Raw genomic sequence first — 18,549 nt, 5'->3', positions numbered from 1 at the left:
AGCCTTGGAGTCAAAGGTGTGGGTGGCTATACCTAGATTTGTATGTGGGTGCTGGGGATTTAAACTTAGCTCCTCATGTTTGCACAGCAAATGCTCTTACCAACTAAACCATCCCAAGCCCTGCATTTGGTGCTATTTTCATTTTTAATGAACTTTATTAATTTTTATTTATTTGTGTATATGCATGTGTGCCCTGTCTCTTTCTCTCTCCCCCCTCCCTCCCTCCCTCCCTCCCTCCCTCCCTCCCTCCCCCCCTCTCTCTCTCTCTCTCTCTCTCTCTCTCTCTCTCTCTCTCTCTCTCTCTCTCTCCCTCTCTCTCTCTCTGTGTGTGTGTGTGTGTGTGTGTATGTAAATAGGTGGCCATGAAGGCCAGAAAAGAGCATCAGATCCCCCACACAGCTTGAGTAACAGGTGGTTGTGAGCCACCTGACGTGGGAGCTGGGGACTGACCTTAGGACCTCTGCAAGAAGGGCTCTTAACCACTGAGCTGTCCTTCCCGTCCTGTTGCAATTTCCAGCCCTGATTAAAGCTGCTGAGTCAACAACCCCTACAGCCGAGCTTCAGTCTGAGGCATTTATCATGTGCATCCTCTCTGGGTTTTTTGTTTTGTTTTGTTCGTGTTGTCTTTTGTTTGTTTGTTTGTTTGTTGTTTGTTTTGTCTTTTCTAGGGAGTGGTATACTGATGTTGTTGATCTTAAAATATCAATTTTTGGTTTCACGGATTTTTTCCCCTATTGCTTTTCTATCTTCTATTTCACTGAATTTTATTCTGCTGTTTAAAGTTAAAGCAAAGTAATTAAAAGTTAAGTAAATTTTTCAACTTCTACATTCAGTCCTGTTAGCTACATCTTTGGTACCAACTGCACTGGTTTGAGCATCTCCACCCTTGGGCCTGGAGTGATGACCTTGCAGAAGGGTGGGGCTCACTTTTCCAAGCACCCACTTCTCTGGCTCAGCATCTTTCCTAAGTTCTCTGAGGTTTCTAGGAGGACTTCTCAAATCCATCCTGTCCTCTCCATGGCCCGACCTTGGACTCAACTTTGGACCTGTGGCCACCTCCCTCCTTCCTGATCTTTGGATCTTTCTCTCTGTTTTAGTTTCCACTTTTAGAGGCATGCACTCCTCAGAGAGCCACATGTTTCCTTCTGCCCGACTCACAGTTCCCAGAACCTGAGCTCCATGGGCTTCCCATCCAGAGGAGACATTACACTCCCACAGGCCCCAGACATGATTGCTATTAGGATGGATGGGAAGGGCAGTGAATAGATTCATGTCACTTTTGACCCCTGTATGACCAGCGGGGTAGGAACTAGGGACAGAAGCTGGCAGAACCAGAGTTCCTTGATTTGTACATCCCACCCTGGGTTTCCCAGAAAGACGACTCCATCTCACTGAGCCCAGCCAAGTTCAGGGTGAGGCAGACTATTCAGGAGGTAGTGAGTGACGCCTTGGGCTGAGTGTGGACCAGCAACCAGAGTACTGGTGTGACACAGGTGCTCTGGCAACGCCAGACTTTGGCCCCTCCCTTCTGGGCTTCTGGGAGGCCCTGGTTTGCTTAACAAAGGTGCAAGCAACTTGACCTGCTTTCCGACCAGGCCCCTGACCACCTGTCCGGTGCTCAAAGCCCATAAATCACCTGGCCCTCACAGGAGGAAGCAGTGATAACCCCAGACCCCAGCAGGGCCACCCGGATGCTGTCTGTCTTAATCTGGCTGGTTGGGCTCAGCACAGCCTACTCCTCCCTGCCCCAGAACCTATTCAAGCTCCCAGTGTCACTAATGCTGGCTGACATACCTGCCCATTGTCCCGCCATGTCCCCACTTCTCCCCTGTCTATATACCAGAGTCTCTTGCTTGCAATCGCTTTCCTTCCCGAGGCAGGCCACCATCTCTCTTGGTAACACCCACTCAGGTGGCCCTCTCCTGAAAACCACTACTGTTCCTCTCTGTCTCTTCCAGGTGCCTGATCACTCATACCTCCATAAACTAATCGTCCCCACCATGGCTCCCAACCATCGGATAGAGGTAAAGTATTCAGACTGTCTTCTGAGACAAATGGGCCATGGGAGGCTTGCTTGATTGACTGTAGCAGGCTTTCCTGGACACCAGCCCTCAAATGATACAGAACTTATTATTAATTATGGATGTTTGGCCTTAGCTTAGGCTTGTTTCTAGCCAGCTCCTTTTTAGCTTAAATTAACCCATTTCTGTTAATCTGTGTGCTGCCCCAAGGCTCGTTTACCTCATCTCCACACTATCCATCCTGCTTTCCTGCCTGCTTCCCCCATGTCTGGCTGGCTGTGGCTTCCTTTTTCTCTCTGCCCACCAGCCCCACCTATCTCTCCTCTGCCTAGCTATTGGCTGTTCAGCTTTTTTATTAGATCAATCAGGTGTCATAGGCAGGCAACGTGAAATAGCAATGCATCTTATATATAGTTAAACAATTAATCTGTAACACAAACAAATGCAACTCATCTTTACATAGTTAAACAAATATTCTATTCCACAACACTTGATCACCCCAAGGATGCCATTCCCTGCTTGGCTGTGGGAGTTGAGAAGGTCGGGGAGCAAAACGTTAGGACCCTGTTAATAGGTGAGCTGAAGGTGGCCAGAAGAGACAGTGTTTTGAAGTTGAATCTAGGGATGACGAGGCCGTGAGACCCAGACAGAACAGGTCCTTGCTGGGGGTGCGGTCTCTGTACAGGGCCCCTTCTCTCTGAACCAGAAGGACATGGCCTGAAGTCCTGGACTGCTTTCAGAATTATCTCACAGTCTGCCCATCCAAGGAAAGGGCAAAGGATTTCATCACACAGAGCCATGGAAACAACAAAATGATACAGAGTTTACTACAAAAATAAACAAACAAGCCCAGAGGGAAAATACAAAAGAATAAAATCCAGAAATGTCACCTGCCTATGCCCCCAGCCCTAGCTGCTCCCTCTGAACAAGAGCTAGCAGCCTGCCCTGGCAGGTTGCTATCACAGACAACCCCAAGCCCCCAGACAGTTATGATGACAGATCCACAGCAGGAGCAGCTTGCCCATTGGGCTACCAGGCCCTCTGTGATATTGGTATGACACTCAACATAGATCCCAAATATGGGTGGGGCATGCCAACACTCAGCCATTAACTGCGCTGTGTCCAGAAGGTAGAGCCAGGCAGCTTACAGCAAGGAAGCAAAGTTTGTCTCCCCAGCTTTTGGGTGAAATGAATGGCTTTCTGAAGCGTAAGGACCCAGGGCAACTCTGCACCACCTCTCCAGGAGCTGGCATAGAGAAGATGCAGCTTATCCCTGTAATCCGGGTGCTGTCCCAGGGGAAACATGCTTATTCCCAGGTCACAGTCAATAGGAACTCCTCCCAAGTGGTCAGAACTCCTAGATCCTGAAGGGCTCTAGAAAAATAAAAGGGCATGCTGTTCTCCTCAACTGCCAAAGGAAGAAGGAAACTCTGACGCTCCCCCAGCCAGGGCCAGCTGCACCCTGGAACCAATCCCACTGTCCAGGGGACTCTAAATGTTTGCATAAGAGTCCTCGGGTGTGCGTGGGACTCAGCGGGGAGGGTGCTTGCCTATCATACACAGCACCCTGGGTACCACATCAAAGCAGTATGGTGGCACATGCCTGTAAACCCAGCACGCAGGAGATGGGTACAGGAAAATCAAGGTTAGCCTCAGTTACATAGAGAGTTTCAAGTCAGCCTGGGCTATCAGAGACTCTGTCTCATAAGAAAAAGGTTCCCTAAGACACACATAAAAGAGAAAATATTGGTCTATTACTACTGGACACCGCACAGAAAAAAAAATGTCCCTCTATGACAAAAAGAAAAAATAAAGACAGTTGGAACCATATCTAGGTGGGCTGTGTGCTTATTAAATCAACCGACATGAAAGGAAGTGCCTCTGGTCTCCTGCGCGACACAGTCTGTCCTCTCCCACGCAAGGCTAAGTAGCCCCAGAATTCGGCCGTGGGTCGCACTAACACTCAGATCCCATTGCACTTGGCTCAAATTCAGTCACATTGAGAGAATGGCGCTATTGCCCCATTTTACAAAGAGAAAACTAAGGTCCCCAGTCACTGGGTTAGGGAAGGCAAAGAAGGACCCCACCCTGACATCGGTACCAGAAGCGGGACTCACCCCCTCTTTCTGCTCCTTCCTGCCACCCCCAGTACATCCGCTGTTTGGTAAACACCATGCACAGGGGCAGGGCGGATTCTGATTTGGAAACTACTCAGGCTGCATCAAGGGGCCTAGTGTGGCCCGGCCAACAGAGGACAATTAATTACTGGGATCATGCAGAGGCCGGGCTAGGGCCCAGCGCCGGGTGTTTACACCGCACTCGTCTGTTTGGGGCCGGCAAATCCGTGTCAGATGTTAATGGAACTGCATCATTTTTCTGCCGAGGTGGCATCCCGGGTTGGGGGGGGGTTGAATGAGGAGGAGGCCGGCTGGACCCAGACTGGGCGGTGGGCGGCTCAGGAGAGAGGATACCATCTGTCAGGCTGCAGACAGACTGGCCGACTCTCCTCCCATGGCCTTCCCACTCTCCACTGTGGACAACACTGCCCAGCATGTCCAACCTCGCAATAGAGCCTGTGGCGGGGGCAGGGAGGGCGGTTCTGGGCACAGAAAGGGTGTGAATTGCAAAATGTGACAAAGTCTTATATTATAAGGATGCCAAGACCCGGGAACACTAAGTGTTGAGTTAAGCATTGAGTCAAGAGAACATTCCAGGAGGCTCTGGTCACAGGGGTTCAAGGTTGCCTGACATTGCCGGGCAGCCTCCACCTGCCCTTCTGTCTCAGAACCAGCAAGCAAGGCCACTGCAGAAGCTGTCGAGTAGGCCTGGCCACAGGAAGGAAGGAACACATTGCTTCCTTCCTCTTGCAACTGGAAATGCCCTTCCATCAGGAAAGCAATGCAAGAATCAGCCAGGAGAGGGAAATGGCCCTGTCTAGAGTTCCCCCAGGAAACCAGGTCCTCTGGGCAGGATTACTTCCTCCAGGGGCCTGGAGGGCAGAAGTTAGCCTAGAGTTCCTCTGAGGGACGCGAGAGTCACTCTCCCCACTCTGCAGATGACAGAGCGGAGCCTACATAGCCAGAGTGGGCGAGGGCTTGCCAAGGGCTGGGGAAGATGGCGCTTCCCTCTGTCCGTCATCACCACCTCCCAGCTCCTCTTCAACCAACTTGATCCTCCCCCAGGACCTGTGTGTAGTCTGTCCCCTTAGATCAGCAGTCTCCCCCTGGGATCTCTGTGCTCTGTGTGCTCAAGTCACCTCCTCAGGAAGACCTTCAAGCTCAGACAGCCTGGCACGTTCCCAGCTGCCCCTTCCATGGGCCTAGGCTTAAGAGTCAAGTAAGTCACGAGAAAGTATGGGGGGCCCTGTCCAGTTCACAGCAGACACATGGGAAATGTGACCACAACCAGCCACAGGGCTACTTAGGAAAGCTATGGCCTTCAGTCCTGATACCCTGTGACTTACTCCAAGTTCCTGTGCCACCTTCTCAGAGGGTTATAATAACCCTTGATAGTGGGCCTCTCAACTCTCCTACGGAACCAGTGTCCAGTGCCATGAACCCTTAATGGCCATCGATCCCAGTCCTGTCCTGCCTTCGTGTCCCCATCTGCGAAGTGGAGCCATTGTTTAGGGCACAGAAGTCTAGGGTGGATGCAGACCCAGGTCAGCCTGGGGATAGAAAAGGACCCAGAGGGGAGGGAGTAGTGGAGGGTGGTGGCCGAGACCCTTGCAGGGGCCTAGGCCTCAGGGAAACTTTGAGAACTGCCCTCCTGGCCACCATCTGCAGGAGAGTAGAAACCCAAGAGTCGTGGAACTGATTAGGCTTCACTTAACGTCTGTGCTAGCAGCTGTGAGACACCGTGCCTCAGTTTCCCCTTTTTTCAGAGTGGTTGTCATGTGTATAAGAGATGATCTTGACACTTGTGCTTAAGGCAGCTACTGACCGAATCGATGTCATTTTTCTTGTCCCCTCTGCCCCAGCTCGGGTAACTCTGTTTTATGCCCTAGGGGAGAAGTAACTGCCAGTCACTGGCCTGTTCCCAGCCCTGCCCTGCCCCCTGGTGTTCATTCTGAGCATTACCCCCACTGGCTCCCAATTAGCTCTATTTCTGCCAACAGGTTCAGGGACTGTCTTTGGGACCAGATGGACAAAGGACCCAGGTATCTAAATAAGCAGGACACACAGGGGTAAACCGGGTCACCGTCTTGCTGATCTCTCTGCCATGCATAGAGAAGATGAGAACACGCCAGGGGCAGGGCTGGGACAGCGCCTTGCCTTCGGCTCACCTGTGCCCCCTCTGCTTACTTGGGCCAACTCCAAAATCCTCAATGTGGGCTCCCTGGGGCCTGCTCAGAACTAGCCATGGTCCCTCATTTTGGTCCATGGTTCTGTCTGAGCAGCTTGAGGTCTGGCTGACGGGGAAGTGTCATCTCTAACGGAGCTGCACTGGGACTCTTCCTGGCAACTCACAAAAGCCAGTGGTGCAGAGTGAAGGAGCTGTGCTTCATGGGTTCTTCCCGTGTTCTCTGGCCACAGACATACAGGCTGCCTGGCACACAGCAAAAGCCGGCTGACTGGAAGGTGGCATGGATTGGAGCCAGGCCCTGGGAAACACTGGATGGCGTTGGGAAGTTCTTCCCAGACCCAGGATCCTCAGCTCCCTGACATCCCTCACGGCCACCTTGGAAAGAGGGGTGATAGATCAGTCCTGCTGCGGGAATCCTGGGCTCCAAGCCTGCCAACTTGAGGGTGGTGTGAGACCCAGATGTTGGCTGCATGGAGGCACCAGGGCTGAGTGCTGACTCCTATCTTCAGGGATGAGGTGGGGTCAATCTCTGGGGTGAAGGGTCATCAGACCACCCCACGGCTCATTGGGGTTGAGGGCATGAGAGGTGCCTGAAGCCTGTAGCTCAGCACGAGCCCGAGGCGCCACCTAGTGGCAACACTGAGACCCACCCCCATGGAAAGGGTTGCATAGCACCCTACCCCACCCAGGGACAGAAAAGGTTGTGTGGCCCCTCCCACCCTACCCGGGGACTCAGCCACAGCTCAGGTTAGAGCCTCTCTTCTGAGCATCCAGCAGGCATCAGAGAACACAAGGCTTAAAGAAAAGGGGCCCACCCAATGTCACGTGATATGTTACATGTCAATAGGCACAAGGAATCCCAGCCACCAGTCCTACCCATCCCCTGGGTATGTGTTTCCAGGCTTGCTTAGGGTACTGGCAGAGTCTCGCGCTATCTCCTTGTATCTGGATGACTTTGGATACACACTGGCCTCCAGTTCCTATGCAGAAAATAGAAACCCAGGAGCCTATGGGGCTGGGAGGGCACAGGGTCTCGCTCAGCAGGGCATGGTCAGAGGGCAGGGTCACCTTCTTTCTCACACAGTTGAGGTGTGGTCTGAGAGACTCACACCTGTTCTTGTTCAGCTGCGGCCATCAGCGTCCTCCCCAAACAGAATGAGCCTCATCTCTCAGTCACTTGGCCTCCACAATGGCCACTCTGTGATGACATTTCAAGGAATGGGAAAGGCAGCTGCTATTGGCTGGCTGCAAATAACATCAATGGGGGCCAAACCCCAGGAATGCACCTGGCCAGAGCCCACTGGAGTCAAGGAGCCTCATATACTGGGAGCACAGGAAGGACTGGAGGCCTTTGCACTGGGCCCTGGCTGGGCTATAGGATTGGGGCCTCAGGCTGCTACCCTTGGGACCCCAGGAGCTCTTCTGAATGGACACTCCTGCTTGACATTTTGAGTGGCATGGTGGCTTTGGAGTACAGCCTGAGGCTCTCCCTGGATAGTGCTGCACCCACAGCCCAGGCAGGGAAGCTGGCCCCATCCCCATAAGTCCCACGGGGTGACAGAGGGTATGGGAAGGAGGCAAGTACGACAAACACATGGTTCTGTACAAAACCTGAAATATTTTTACTTTTTTAAAACTTTGGTCTAAGTTGCCTTAGACCGCATGGACTCGATACAAGAGTGATATGACTGGAAACAGAACACTTTAATAGCCACGATAAACTTTGTTAGAAATGTACATGTCGCCAAAATAATAATAAAATTAAAAAGAGAAGGAGAGAGAACAGCTTGATGCCCGGGTTAAGATTATAGAAATGTTTACAAGGACGGGGTCAAGGAAACTTTAAAAACACCAGTTCTGAGTAAGCCTGGGGCCCGCGAGATGCCCCTCTCCCAGCCCCAGGCCCTGGGGTGGCGTCCCTCCAAACAGGTCAAGTGGGAGTGGATAAGGCCTCCGCCAAGCTGCATCTCCTCATGGACAACACATCCAGGTAACGGGTGTAGAAACAAACCTCATAAGAAATGTACAAATATAAAAAGCTACAAACATTAATAAATTACAGCATCACGAAACACAAATACTTCACAAGGTGCTAGTAAAAGAACTGCATCCCCGACCCCCATCATACACGAAGGAGAGCGGAGAGCTGGTGTAAGACTGGAGACGCGGCTGCAGGGCGTGTGGGAAGGGGTCTGTACTATTCGCTCTGAGAGACAGAGTGTAAGGCTGCGCAGGCGCCGTTGTTTTTCAGGCAATACCTTAGTTCCTAAGAGGAAAATAAGAAGAGTAACAAAAGGAAAAGGAAAGAAAGAAAAGGGGGTGGAGTCAGAACCCGGCCGTCCATCAAAGCCGGGGTGGGGGAGCAAAAACTCGTATAAAGGTTAATGAAGGACTCTATAGAAAGAAATTCCTAGAGATACTTTTGCTCTTATAAAAAAGAAGTCATTTAAAAAGCTATTTACACGCTACATTCTATGAAAAATATGCTTCCGGAAATACATCTAAAATGAAAATACAGGATTGCCTGAGAAACAAACCCAGCCCCTCTGTGTCGATGGGTGGACACGCCACCTGGGATGGCCCATGCTCATGATGCCACCCAGGGGTTCAGACAAGCGCTGCCATGCTGGCTCCAGCCCTGTGGCCCTGCCCACCTGTCTGCCCACTTAGGGGCAGGGTGCCTCGGCCTGGAAGTGCTGTTCCAGAGTGGGGCCCCTCCACGTGGCTTAGCCTGGGTCCCCTGGACCCAAAGACGTGGCTGAGCTGTCACCCTTCCCCTGTGACCCCAGTGGCTCCTCCACCCACTAACACACCAACCTAACTGTGGGTCCTGACAACCCCAAACATCTGCAGGCATCTGGGGTGTGACACCCGCTATCTAGCCTGCTACCTGCCAGCCAGGGAGCTGGGGCGACCTCTCCTCACTGGCCAAGTGCTGTAAGACTCACTCAGGAAGAGGAGGGAGGGGACATTCGCTACCCCACAGCTCCTCTCTTTCTGTGTCCTTTGCCTTGTTTTATGCCTTTGGAGGCTGCCAGCCTGGGGCCAGCTCGGACTCGGGCTGGTGAGCGTGGCTCACTGCACCTTCCTTGAAGGCCTCATGCTCCCAAGCAGAACCACAGAGGTCACCAGTCTCTGGTGGGGTGCCTGGAGGCTGTCCCATAGAGGTCACCAGTCTCTGGTGGGGTGCCTGGAGGCTGTGCTGAAACCGAATGGTCCTTAAGTTGGCAGGGCCACCTTCAGGAACTGGTCACTCTAAGCAACTTGAGAAAGGATGTCCGTGTTCACAACAAGGGACGGCCATGCTCCGCTCGCTCCACCTGCTCAAGGGACAGATGCTCGTGTTGGGGAGAGGTGGCTGGGAGGAGGCAAGGCCCTCCCTGGGCCAGGCAGCACAGCCACCCTCCTGGGAGGGGCTGATGTAGCGGGGCTCCGGGGGTCCTGAGCAGAGCAGAAGGATCCTGGCTTTCCAAGCCTTAGAGGAGTAGTTTCCCATTCCGATGGATCTTCAAGATCTTTCCAAGCCTTTGCTTGGCAGTGGCCATGCCCTTTTTTGTACGTTTTCCTACAGAGGTGAGGAGAGATTTTTTTTTTTTTTTTTTAAAGAAGTCAAGAGTGACAGGTAGAGGAGGATGGGCTCCCACAGGCTCCCTAAGCCCCACCCACCTCTATAAAATCGGTCAGCTAGGCTGAGCTCTGGGCTCAGAAGTCCCTCATGGAGCATAAACACTCAGAGGTACAGAGAGCATCCTAGACTTGGTTCAGGATGGCACGACTAGGATGTGAGGCCACCCTGGCCCCACCCTTGGCAACAGGGCCATCTCAAGAGCCACCAGTAAGTAACCATGCTACCAAACTTTGGCCACTAGGCCCAGGCTGGAGTGTAGGTAAGCAGGATGAAGGAGACTACAGGGTGCCACAAGGCCTGGCTGGTATGACACTAAGCCACAGAGGGGCTCAACCCACCAGCCTGGCTCGTATCACACCCAGCTTCACCTGTGGCAAATGCTGACCACATGCCTGTCAGAGCCCTGAGCTGAGGTCGAATCCTGAAGTTTGCAATCAATAAGCCCTGTTCAGGCCACATCTCCTGACTTCAGACTATCTGTGTCACATGACTGAGCAGGCCAGCAGCAAACAATCGTGTGAAGGGCGGGGCCATGCAGATGCACGGACATAACTGTCTCAGATGCCCAGGACCTGCCGTCTGGAGGGCAGAATCCCCCTGGCAGTGTGCTTCCTAAGGGCAGGGGCAGACAGGGCAAAAGGGGTACCTTTGGCAGCAGTGTTGTTGGGGGATGATGCAGAAGGCCGCCTCTGTGTGAGAAAGACTCCAGGGGCCATGGGCTGGGAGGCACGGCCAGCCTGGGCCCCTGCGAACGTGCCGGCTGCTGTATATTCGTGATCAGCCAGGCTACTGCTGTGTGATTCAGGTAGGGGCTCAGGTGAGCTGCCCTCCTGTGAGGCCTGGCTGCTGGCTGTGCTGGTGGAGGCCGGGGTGGTGGAGGCTGGGGTGGTGGAGGCCGGGGTGGTGGAGGCTGGGGTGGTGGAGGCCGAGGTGGTACCCGTGGAGGCGGAGGCGGAGGTGGAGATGGAGGGGGAGGCAGTGTTAGGAGTCAGCTTCCTTTTGCTGTTCTTCTTCTTCCTGTTTTTCTGCTCCTCCTAAGAATAAAGTGTGGAGGTGTGCTACCCATCATCTGCCCCAGACACACCACGGTGGGGCACAGTCAGCTCAGCCTCCACCCAGATGCAGGCTTCAAGGGGCTTGGAGCTCCACCAGGCAGGGAGCACAGAGGAGTGGCTGGGAGGGCTCTCCCACTGAGCCTACGGCAGAAAGACTGGCCCATGTAAGCCCACTGTGAGTTCTGCCAACAGATGACCCATCAGAGTAGATGAGAGGAGCAGGTGGAGGTGCCCCAGCTCCTGCCTGTGTGCACCACTTAAGTGCCAGGACCCTTGGGATGGGAGGAGTCCCCAGAGGCACTCAGTGAGGGCATCCTGGGCACCGAGAGCAATCATGCTGTTAGTGAGAAGTGCCTGTTTGGGGTAAGGGGCATGGGGCTGTGTTTCTGGCTCCCTGTACCTCCTTGGAATCTGGAGCCACTCTCTTGCCTGCCAGTCCCTAGCCCTGGCAGTCTGCACACGCGGGCAGTGGTTGAGGTGTCTGGAGGTCGGCCTAACTTCACACAATGGAGACTTACTCTTGTAGAGAAAATCAGTCTCCTCACCTGCTGGGACAGCTTGGCTGCAGCAGCTGCTAGTCCAGTCTCGATGGAGGCCACTCTGGTCCCTTCACGCACAGGCCTGTCCTGTCTTGGCACCGATGGGCCGACCCTGGCTGTGGAAGACATGGAAAAGGCCAACCAGTTAGTCAGGTGCTGGAAGTGGTGGTCATTCACCCCAGACCATCTCTGAGTCTGGGGGACCACAAGAATCTAATTTTCTGGATAGGAAGCCATATCTCACCAGCTCTCCCCAGGGTGGGCCATGCTGAGGAATCTATGAGGCAGTATGGAAGGCCCAGCAAACCGGACAGGGAAAGCCAGGTAGGCAGGGAACCTTGAAAGGTAGACATGCCTGATCCCACCTACCACCCCAGTATGTGTCTGGTGCCCCTCCTAGATCTTCTAACCCAGCACCCTGGAAAGGAGGGGCCCACATCAGAAGGTTCCAAAGTAAGGTCTAGGCTCAGAGGTCCCAATACACAAAGCAGAGCCCCAGTTGGGGCCCTATGGGGAGCTGACTAATCTCCTCTGGGCATGTCTAGAGGCACACCTACGTCCACACAGCAGGCCCCCAGCCCAGCTCTACCTGTGGGGCTGTAGGGGGCATCGTCTGAACCTTTCCTCTTCTTTGACCGGGACTTGAAGACAGGATTATCTTCATCAGACTCCAGTGACGGGTAAACTGAAGGAGGCAATGGGAAAGCAGGCCCCTGAGTGGTTGGGGACAGCCAGGGCTGAGGAGGGGTGGTGCTGCAGTGGCTCAGGGACCTCCCTGAGTGGTGGCCCCAGATCTGTCCTTAGGTTCTCAGACTTGCTGTGCAATTGGAACTGCACAGCAAGGGCATCTACACTTGGCAGGAGTGTGTGTGTGTGTACAGGCTGCCAGCCACACCCACCCCAGGCGGGCCTGGTGCCTGAAAGCCTCAGTCACTTGGACCACTCTCCTCAGCTCCCTCAGGAGCCCGAGACGCGCAGTCCTTCTGCTACAATGGGGAGTGAGAAATGGAGGCAACTGGGCTAATTCTACTGTGTCTGAAGCCCTGAGACCCTCTTAGCAAACTGGAAGAAGGTGCCTGCCTAGTAGCATACATGGTCATTGGAGCTTCCCTGGCTCAGGGACCCTCCCCCTGCAGTGACCCCTGCATTGTGGGTCCACCAGAACGACACTGGACTAAACCCATGTCAGCCCTGTGGATGAGAAGCCTGGACCAGCAACACTGATGGAATCTTCCCTGAGGTGGGGTGAAGAAGAAATCAGGTGCCTAAGTCAGGCAGGTTCTGTTGGTAGGCGGCCTGGTGACTGTACCCACGGCGGAAGGCCAGGCCAGAGCCTTTCTGGTTTCTGCAGGATCATCCTTGGGCCTAAGTTTTTCCATCTTACAGGCAGGGTGGGTACAGTGACCCCAAAGCTCTGTCACTGCTAACTGTTCAGTTGAATGGACACCTGCCAGCCAAGACCTCGGAGAGCTAAATACACAGTGACCTATGACCCAGCAGGGCCCTCTCAGAAACACGGCAAAGGAACCGAGGAACCTGTACCTACATGTTCACAGCAGCCAAAAGAAGAGGCCAAGGGCCCAGGGATGAATGCATGCATGGACTTATGGTACACTTCCTACACACAGGAAATAATATTACTCAGCTTGAAAAAGGAAGAAAATTCTGGCACATGCCACAGTATGGACAGACCCACAAAAAGTCACATGTTATATGACCCATTTAGATAATGTATCTTGAACAAATCCTCAAAGACCTGAAGAATATGACAAGCGATCAGGGCTGGGGGATGGGGGAACTGTAGGTGGGGACAGAGTTTCCTCATAGGGAAGACAATCTGAAATGGACCACGGCTTTAGTTACCCAGGCCACCAAAGGATCGTGTTTTGTTTTGTTTGAGACAGGGTCTTACTGTGTAGCCTTGGTTAGCCTTGGAATTCACTATATAGACCAGGGTGGCCCAGAACACAGAGATCCTCCTTGTCTGTTCTCCAGAGTGCTAGTATTAAAGGCATGCACCACCACACTCCAGTCCCAGATGGATTTTGCAGTCTGGACTCTATGTACCATGACCCTCCTTCATCCGTTCCTGGCCAGTGCTGCACCCTACAGGCAGAGGCCCTGTCCCGCAGCCACACTCACCATAGTCTGAGTCCTTGAAGCAGGCATCCAGGTGGTCCTGCTCCTCGTAGTCCTCCAGATCCACACTGTTCTTGGCAGTCCTCTTCAGCAGGCGCTTGCCTGTGCCTTTGCTGCCACCACCATTCTTCCGGGCACCATGGGCTGCCAGTGAACCACCCTTGGCCTGGCCAGTGCCCCATGTGGTCTGCAGGCAGGAGTCAGAGGCCTGCAGGTTGGCCATGGACAGCATTCCCTGAATGGCTTCCTGTGTGCTGGGGGAGGCAGGGGGCTGGCTGGGGACACAGAGAGACAACAGGCACTCAGCCATGGCCCTTGGCCCACAGCCCAGGACATTTGGATCATGGACTAGAGCTCATAGCCCACAATCCATAATTTGTAGTTCAAGGTGCTGTCACTGCAGCCCAAAGCCCAGGGCTGCACATACACCTGGCCTGGACACCCAACAGATGACAGAGAGCGGTGTGCACAGACTGGTGACTTAGCAGTGGGGAAGGCCTGGCCGGCCCTTCTGTGCACTCAGTCACACTCTGGGAAAGGAAGAGACATGGGTCACAAGGAAACCCATAGAGGGCAGATGGATCGGATCAGATCTCACACCATCACCCAACGGTTCTTAAACTTGAGTTGGCCAGAGGCTCAGCTGCCTGACTCCTGCATCCTGCCAGCTCTCTATGTCCTTCCATGGCTGGCCCTGACCTCAGTCCTAGCCAGGGGCATTCCTTCTCCTCACTCCTACGCTGAAATGGAGAAGTCCCCACTTCTCTCCCATGACACATTAACCTAAGGTGATCCATGCCCAAGTATGAATCCAGACCCTCATCTACACCTTCTGTCTACATCTATATAGCCACACCTGCATCTATACACACATGTCTATACCTGCACCCTCATCCACACTTACACCCTCATCTACACCTGCACACATATCCATCTACACCTGCACACACATCCATCTACACCTGCACACACATCCATCTACACCTGCACACACATCCATCTACACCTGCACCCTCATCTACACCTTCTGTCTACATCTATATAGCCACACCTGCATCTATACACACATGTCTATACCTGCACCCTCATCCACACTTACACCCTCATCTACACCTGCACACACATCCATCTACACCTGCAGCCTCATCTACACCTGCACACACATCCATCTACACCTGCACACACATCCATCTACACCTGCAGTCCCATCTACACCTGCACACACATCCATCTACACCTGCACACACATCCATCTACACCTGCACACACATCCATCTACACCTGTACTCAGCCCTGCACTCCCACCATGTACACCTGTATGCATACCCATCTCTATCTGTAACAACATGTCTCTTGTTAGGTACACCCATGCCTCGACTCAGCCAGGCTCCCCTCTCTGGATCCCTCCATACAGACTGCAAGCTTTCTCTTGATCCCCAGACTTCCTCTCTTCCAGCTCCATGCAGACTGTCCACAGGGTTCCATCTGCATTCTTCTGCAGTCCTTGTTGCTACGCCCTTTTTGTGCTCTTCTGGCAATGCCCTTATCTACTGTCCCATGCCCTCACCTCTGCTTGGCTGCACTGGGCCCTGCCTTCCAGAAAGAGCATCCCTAACTAAGTTCAGGGAGTAGTGCTCACCACTGTCCCTGGACCTGAGGCCTGGCCGCTGCTGGACGCAGAGACTTAGGGCTAGGTTCTGGGTAGTCTTCAGTCTCCACCAGACCCTCCAACAGGATCCAGCTCCTGCCTCCTCAGCACCCTGTGCTGGTCCAGCCTGCTCACCTCCTCCAGTCTAGACTAGTCTAGGCTAGAGCCTCCTGGACAGCTGTAAGAATGCCCACACCTAGGCCCTGCAGGAGATTCCAAGTCATGGTCTAGCAGAGGATCCAAATGTCCACATGATGCACAGGCAGAGAGAACACATGGCTCCATGGTAAACTGGCCCAGTGAGAGCTCTCTCTGGGGACTTTCCAGCACTTAATCTAGCTCAGCAGCCCTGTAGCTGAGCCCAGCCTAGAAAAGAACAGCTTACTCTAGCTGGTGAAGAAAAGCTCTACCAGCACAGGGTACAGCTCCAGCAGGGTCCGGACTGGAGGCCCATAGGCTCCCTCTGTCCCCACCCTATACTCTTTGGTCGTTTTTCTCCTGAGACTCTTGCATCAAAGCCCTCTTGTCTCCAGCTTATCCCTTGCTATATCCTGAATACCTAAGAACAACATCCAAGCATTTGGACACTTTAAGAAAGACTTTTGCAAGAAAAGGCAGCCCGGCCTCTGAGAGGAGGGTGTGAGACGATTTCATGGCAAGCCCAGGCCCAGAATGGTGATGGATGTCGGTGAGAGCACACAGCACTGTGCAGACCAGGTGTCCCCTCCATGCTTCCCTCTACTGCTCAAGATGGCACATCGCCTTGTGTACAGGCTGAGGGACCCAGGCAGAGCGCTAACATAGACCTGGAAAAGCTGCTGCACAAGGATTCTAGAGACAAAGGCCCTGGCAGAGAGGGGGAGAGTCAAAGAGATGGAACAGCCCCGCTGGGGCTGGATAGGTAAGGTTGGACAAAAGCTATCTCCTAGGCCAATGCCCCATGGACTGAGGGACATTTCCTGAGCCTGAGGAGAGGGAAGCAACTGTCTCCACGGCCCTCTGTAAAAGCTGCCTCCTGGGCCGAAGTCATAATGGAAGGCCAAGTCACACAGCCCTGAGTTCTGCAGAAAGCAATGCTGAAGCCACCGTCATAATGCCTGCTCTGCCCCATGCACAATGCCTGGGCTATGTTTTGCAGGCCAGAAGCTACCCTGGCACTGTGAGCTATGCCAGTCTCATGGACTTCTCAGAGCAGGGGCAGATCACTGTCAAGAACAAATAGCTCACTTTATACTCTCTAGGTACAAAGCCCTAGGTGCAGATCACAGAAAATCTGCCATGAGGATCCTAAACATTGATGACAGGACCCCCAAGAGAGCCCACTTGAGCATGAGTTCTGCCCACCCATGCCATCTGGGTGACCCCAGACCCAGGTGGCCCATCTATCGACAAGGTTGCTGGAGAATCAATGAGCAGAGTTTAACCAGTCAGCATGGAAAATAATACTTTAATCCTCCAATTACCATACCCAAATCCCCTTCTTCTCCCACAGCGGTAAACACCAAGCAAACCAGCCTCAAGAAATTATCATATTTTCCTCCCTTTTCTTCAGCTATTTTTTTTCCAAACAGTCAGTACTTAAAACAGAGCAAATGGACCATCAAAAAATGACCTATGCTCCAAATGGGAGACTTTGGGAGAGGAACTGCCTGCGGCAGGCTGAGGGGCTGGCTGGTCTCTGAGGCTCCGGCAGGCACAGCAGGCACGTGTGTGAGGATGGAGGCAGTGTCTGCAGAGCGCTCTCCCCAGACTTGGGGCACAAGGCCATGGCAGCTCTGGTTTCTCGTTAGCAGACAGCCCCCTCCTGGCCTCACAGATAAGGGCTCAAATGGCCCCATCTGTGCTCCATCTCCATGCCACCCAGAGTTCCCTCTCCACAACACCCATAACAAGGTACCTGAGCCCTGTCTGCCCTCACCCTGGGTGGTGCCAGGTTCAACCCATGTTCCAACTTCCCATGCCTTTCCATTGAGGTCATGGGGAATCCAGGGTATTGGGGGAGAGAGTCTCTCAGACCCCGAGATCAGTCATCAAAGTGTTAGCTAACACATACTTCCTCCCAAAAGCCAGGCATTGCCACCTCATAGACCATGTGAAGTCCTGCGCAGGTCCACAGTCTGAAATGTGGAGGGGCTGTCACTTCCAATGGGGAAGACGCCACAGCCAGGCTTCACCATGTGGGCACCAAGACTCTCACGGCATCATGTCAGGCTGAGCCAGGATCCTGTGCCCAAAGCCATGCACACCCCTCCCATCATGCTTCACTCCCACTAGGAAAGTGCCTGAGGCTGGCTGACTGTGAACATGATATTGCGTTCAAAACAGCAATCTATGAAATAAAATATGGCCAACTAATTTAGGAAAAGCTTGCTTCAATCAAGTCCTTAATCCACCTTACCGGAATCTTCATATCATCTACCAGCAGACCTGACCCAGGCCTCCACCTGCTGGAGCAGCCTTGGAGTTGGTGTGAGCTGTTGCCCAAGGCAATCATCTAAAAACTACTCAGGCAGATGTGGGAGCAGGCATCCAGAGAGGCCTATGAAACTTGCCTTCCTGAATATGAGGGATCATGAGGGACTGGCACTCACAAGTGGACATAGCTCAGTACCTGACAACTCCTTAGCAGCCCTGAGCTCAAGTTGGGCTCCTGAGTCAGGTCAATCCAGTGTTGTGGAATATTAGTTTACGATGTGTTACATTTGTTTACACTCTGGAGTATTTGTTTAATGATGCAAAGGTGTGTTGCAATCTTTTATGTTACATTTGCTTAACTCTGTAAAGCTGTGCTACTTTCCCTGTCTAAAACACCTGACTGACCTCGTAAACACCTGACTGACCTCGTAAAGAGCTGAACGACCAATAGCAAGGCAGAAAAGAAAAATAGGCAGGGCTGGCAGGCAGAGAGGATAAGAGGAAAATGTAGGCTGGGGGAAAAAGGGAGGACTGAGAAAAGGAGAAGGAAAGGAGGACACCAGGGGCCGGCATCCAGCCACCCCGCCACCCCGCCACCCCACCACCCAGCCATCCCACCACCCCGCCACCCCACCACCCAGCCACCCCGCCACCCCACCACCCCGCCATCCTACCACCCAGCCACCCCGCCACCCAGCCACCCCGCCACCCCGCCACCCAGCCAGCTACGGCATAAGAAGGAAAAATATATAGAATAGAGAAAGGTAAAAATGTAGTTAAAGAGAAATGGGATAATTTA

General features: G+C 53.2%; 1 protein-coding gene across 2 annotated transcripts in view; it reads right to left on the bottom strand.

Annotated features, from left to right (window-relative positions):
* Nucleotides 1–7,924: 7,924 nt before the first annotated feature.
* Phf2 (PHD finger protein 2) overlaps nucleotides 7,925–18,549 on the bottom strand; it is a 74,778-nt gene continuing 64,153 nt past the window's right edge. The window contains exons 18-22 of one of the 2 annotated variants that reach the window (XM_038333628.1): nucleotides 13,691–13,962; nucleotides 12,138–12,233; nucleotides 11,555–11,664; nucleotides 10,601–10,988; nucleotides 7,925–9,891 (exon numbers count right to left, since the gene is read on the bottom strand). In XM_038333628.1, the coding sequence (XP_038189556.1) occupies nucleotides 9,803–9,891; nucleotides 10,601–10,988; nucleotides 11,555–11,664; nucleotides 12,138–12,233; nucleotides 13,691–13,962 (955 nt within the window). In that variant the 3' untranslated portion in view covers nucleotides 7,925–9,802. The remainder of the gene's footprint in view (nucleotides 9,892–10,600; nucleotides 10,989–11,554; nucleotides 11,665–12,137; nucleotides 12,234–13,690; nucleotides 13,963–18,549) is intronic. The other variant, XM_038333629.2, reaches the window with a different exon arrangement.

This window comes from Arvicola amphibius, chromosome 6, assembly GCF_903992535.2.
Source record: "Arvicola amphibius chromosome 6, mArvAmp1.2, whole genome shotgun sequence".
Taxonomy (NCBI): domain Eukaryota; kingdom Metazoa; phylum Chordata; class Mammalia; order Rodentia; family Cricetidae; genus Arvicola; species Arvicola amphibius.
Note: the sequence above shows the minus strand (reverse complement) of the source record. Positions and strands in the feature narration are given on the sequence as shown.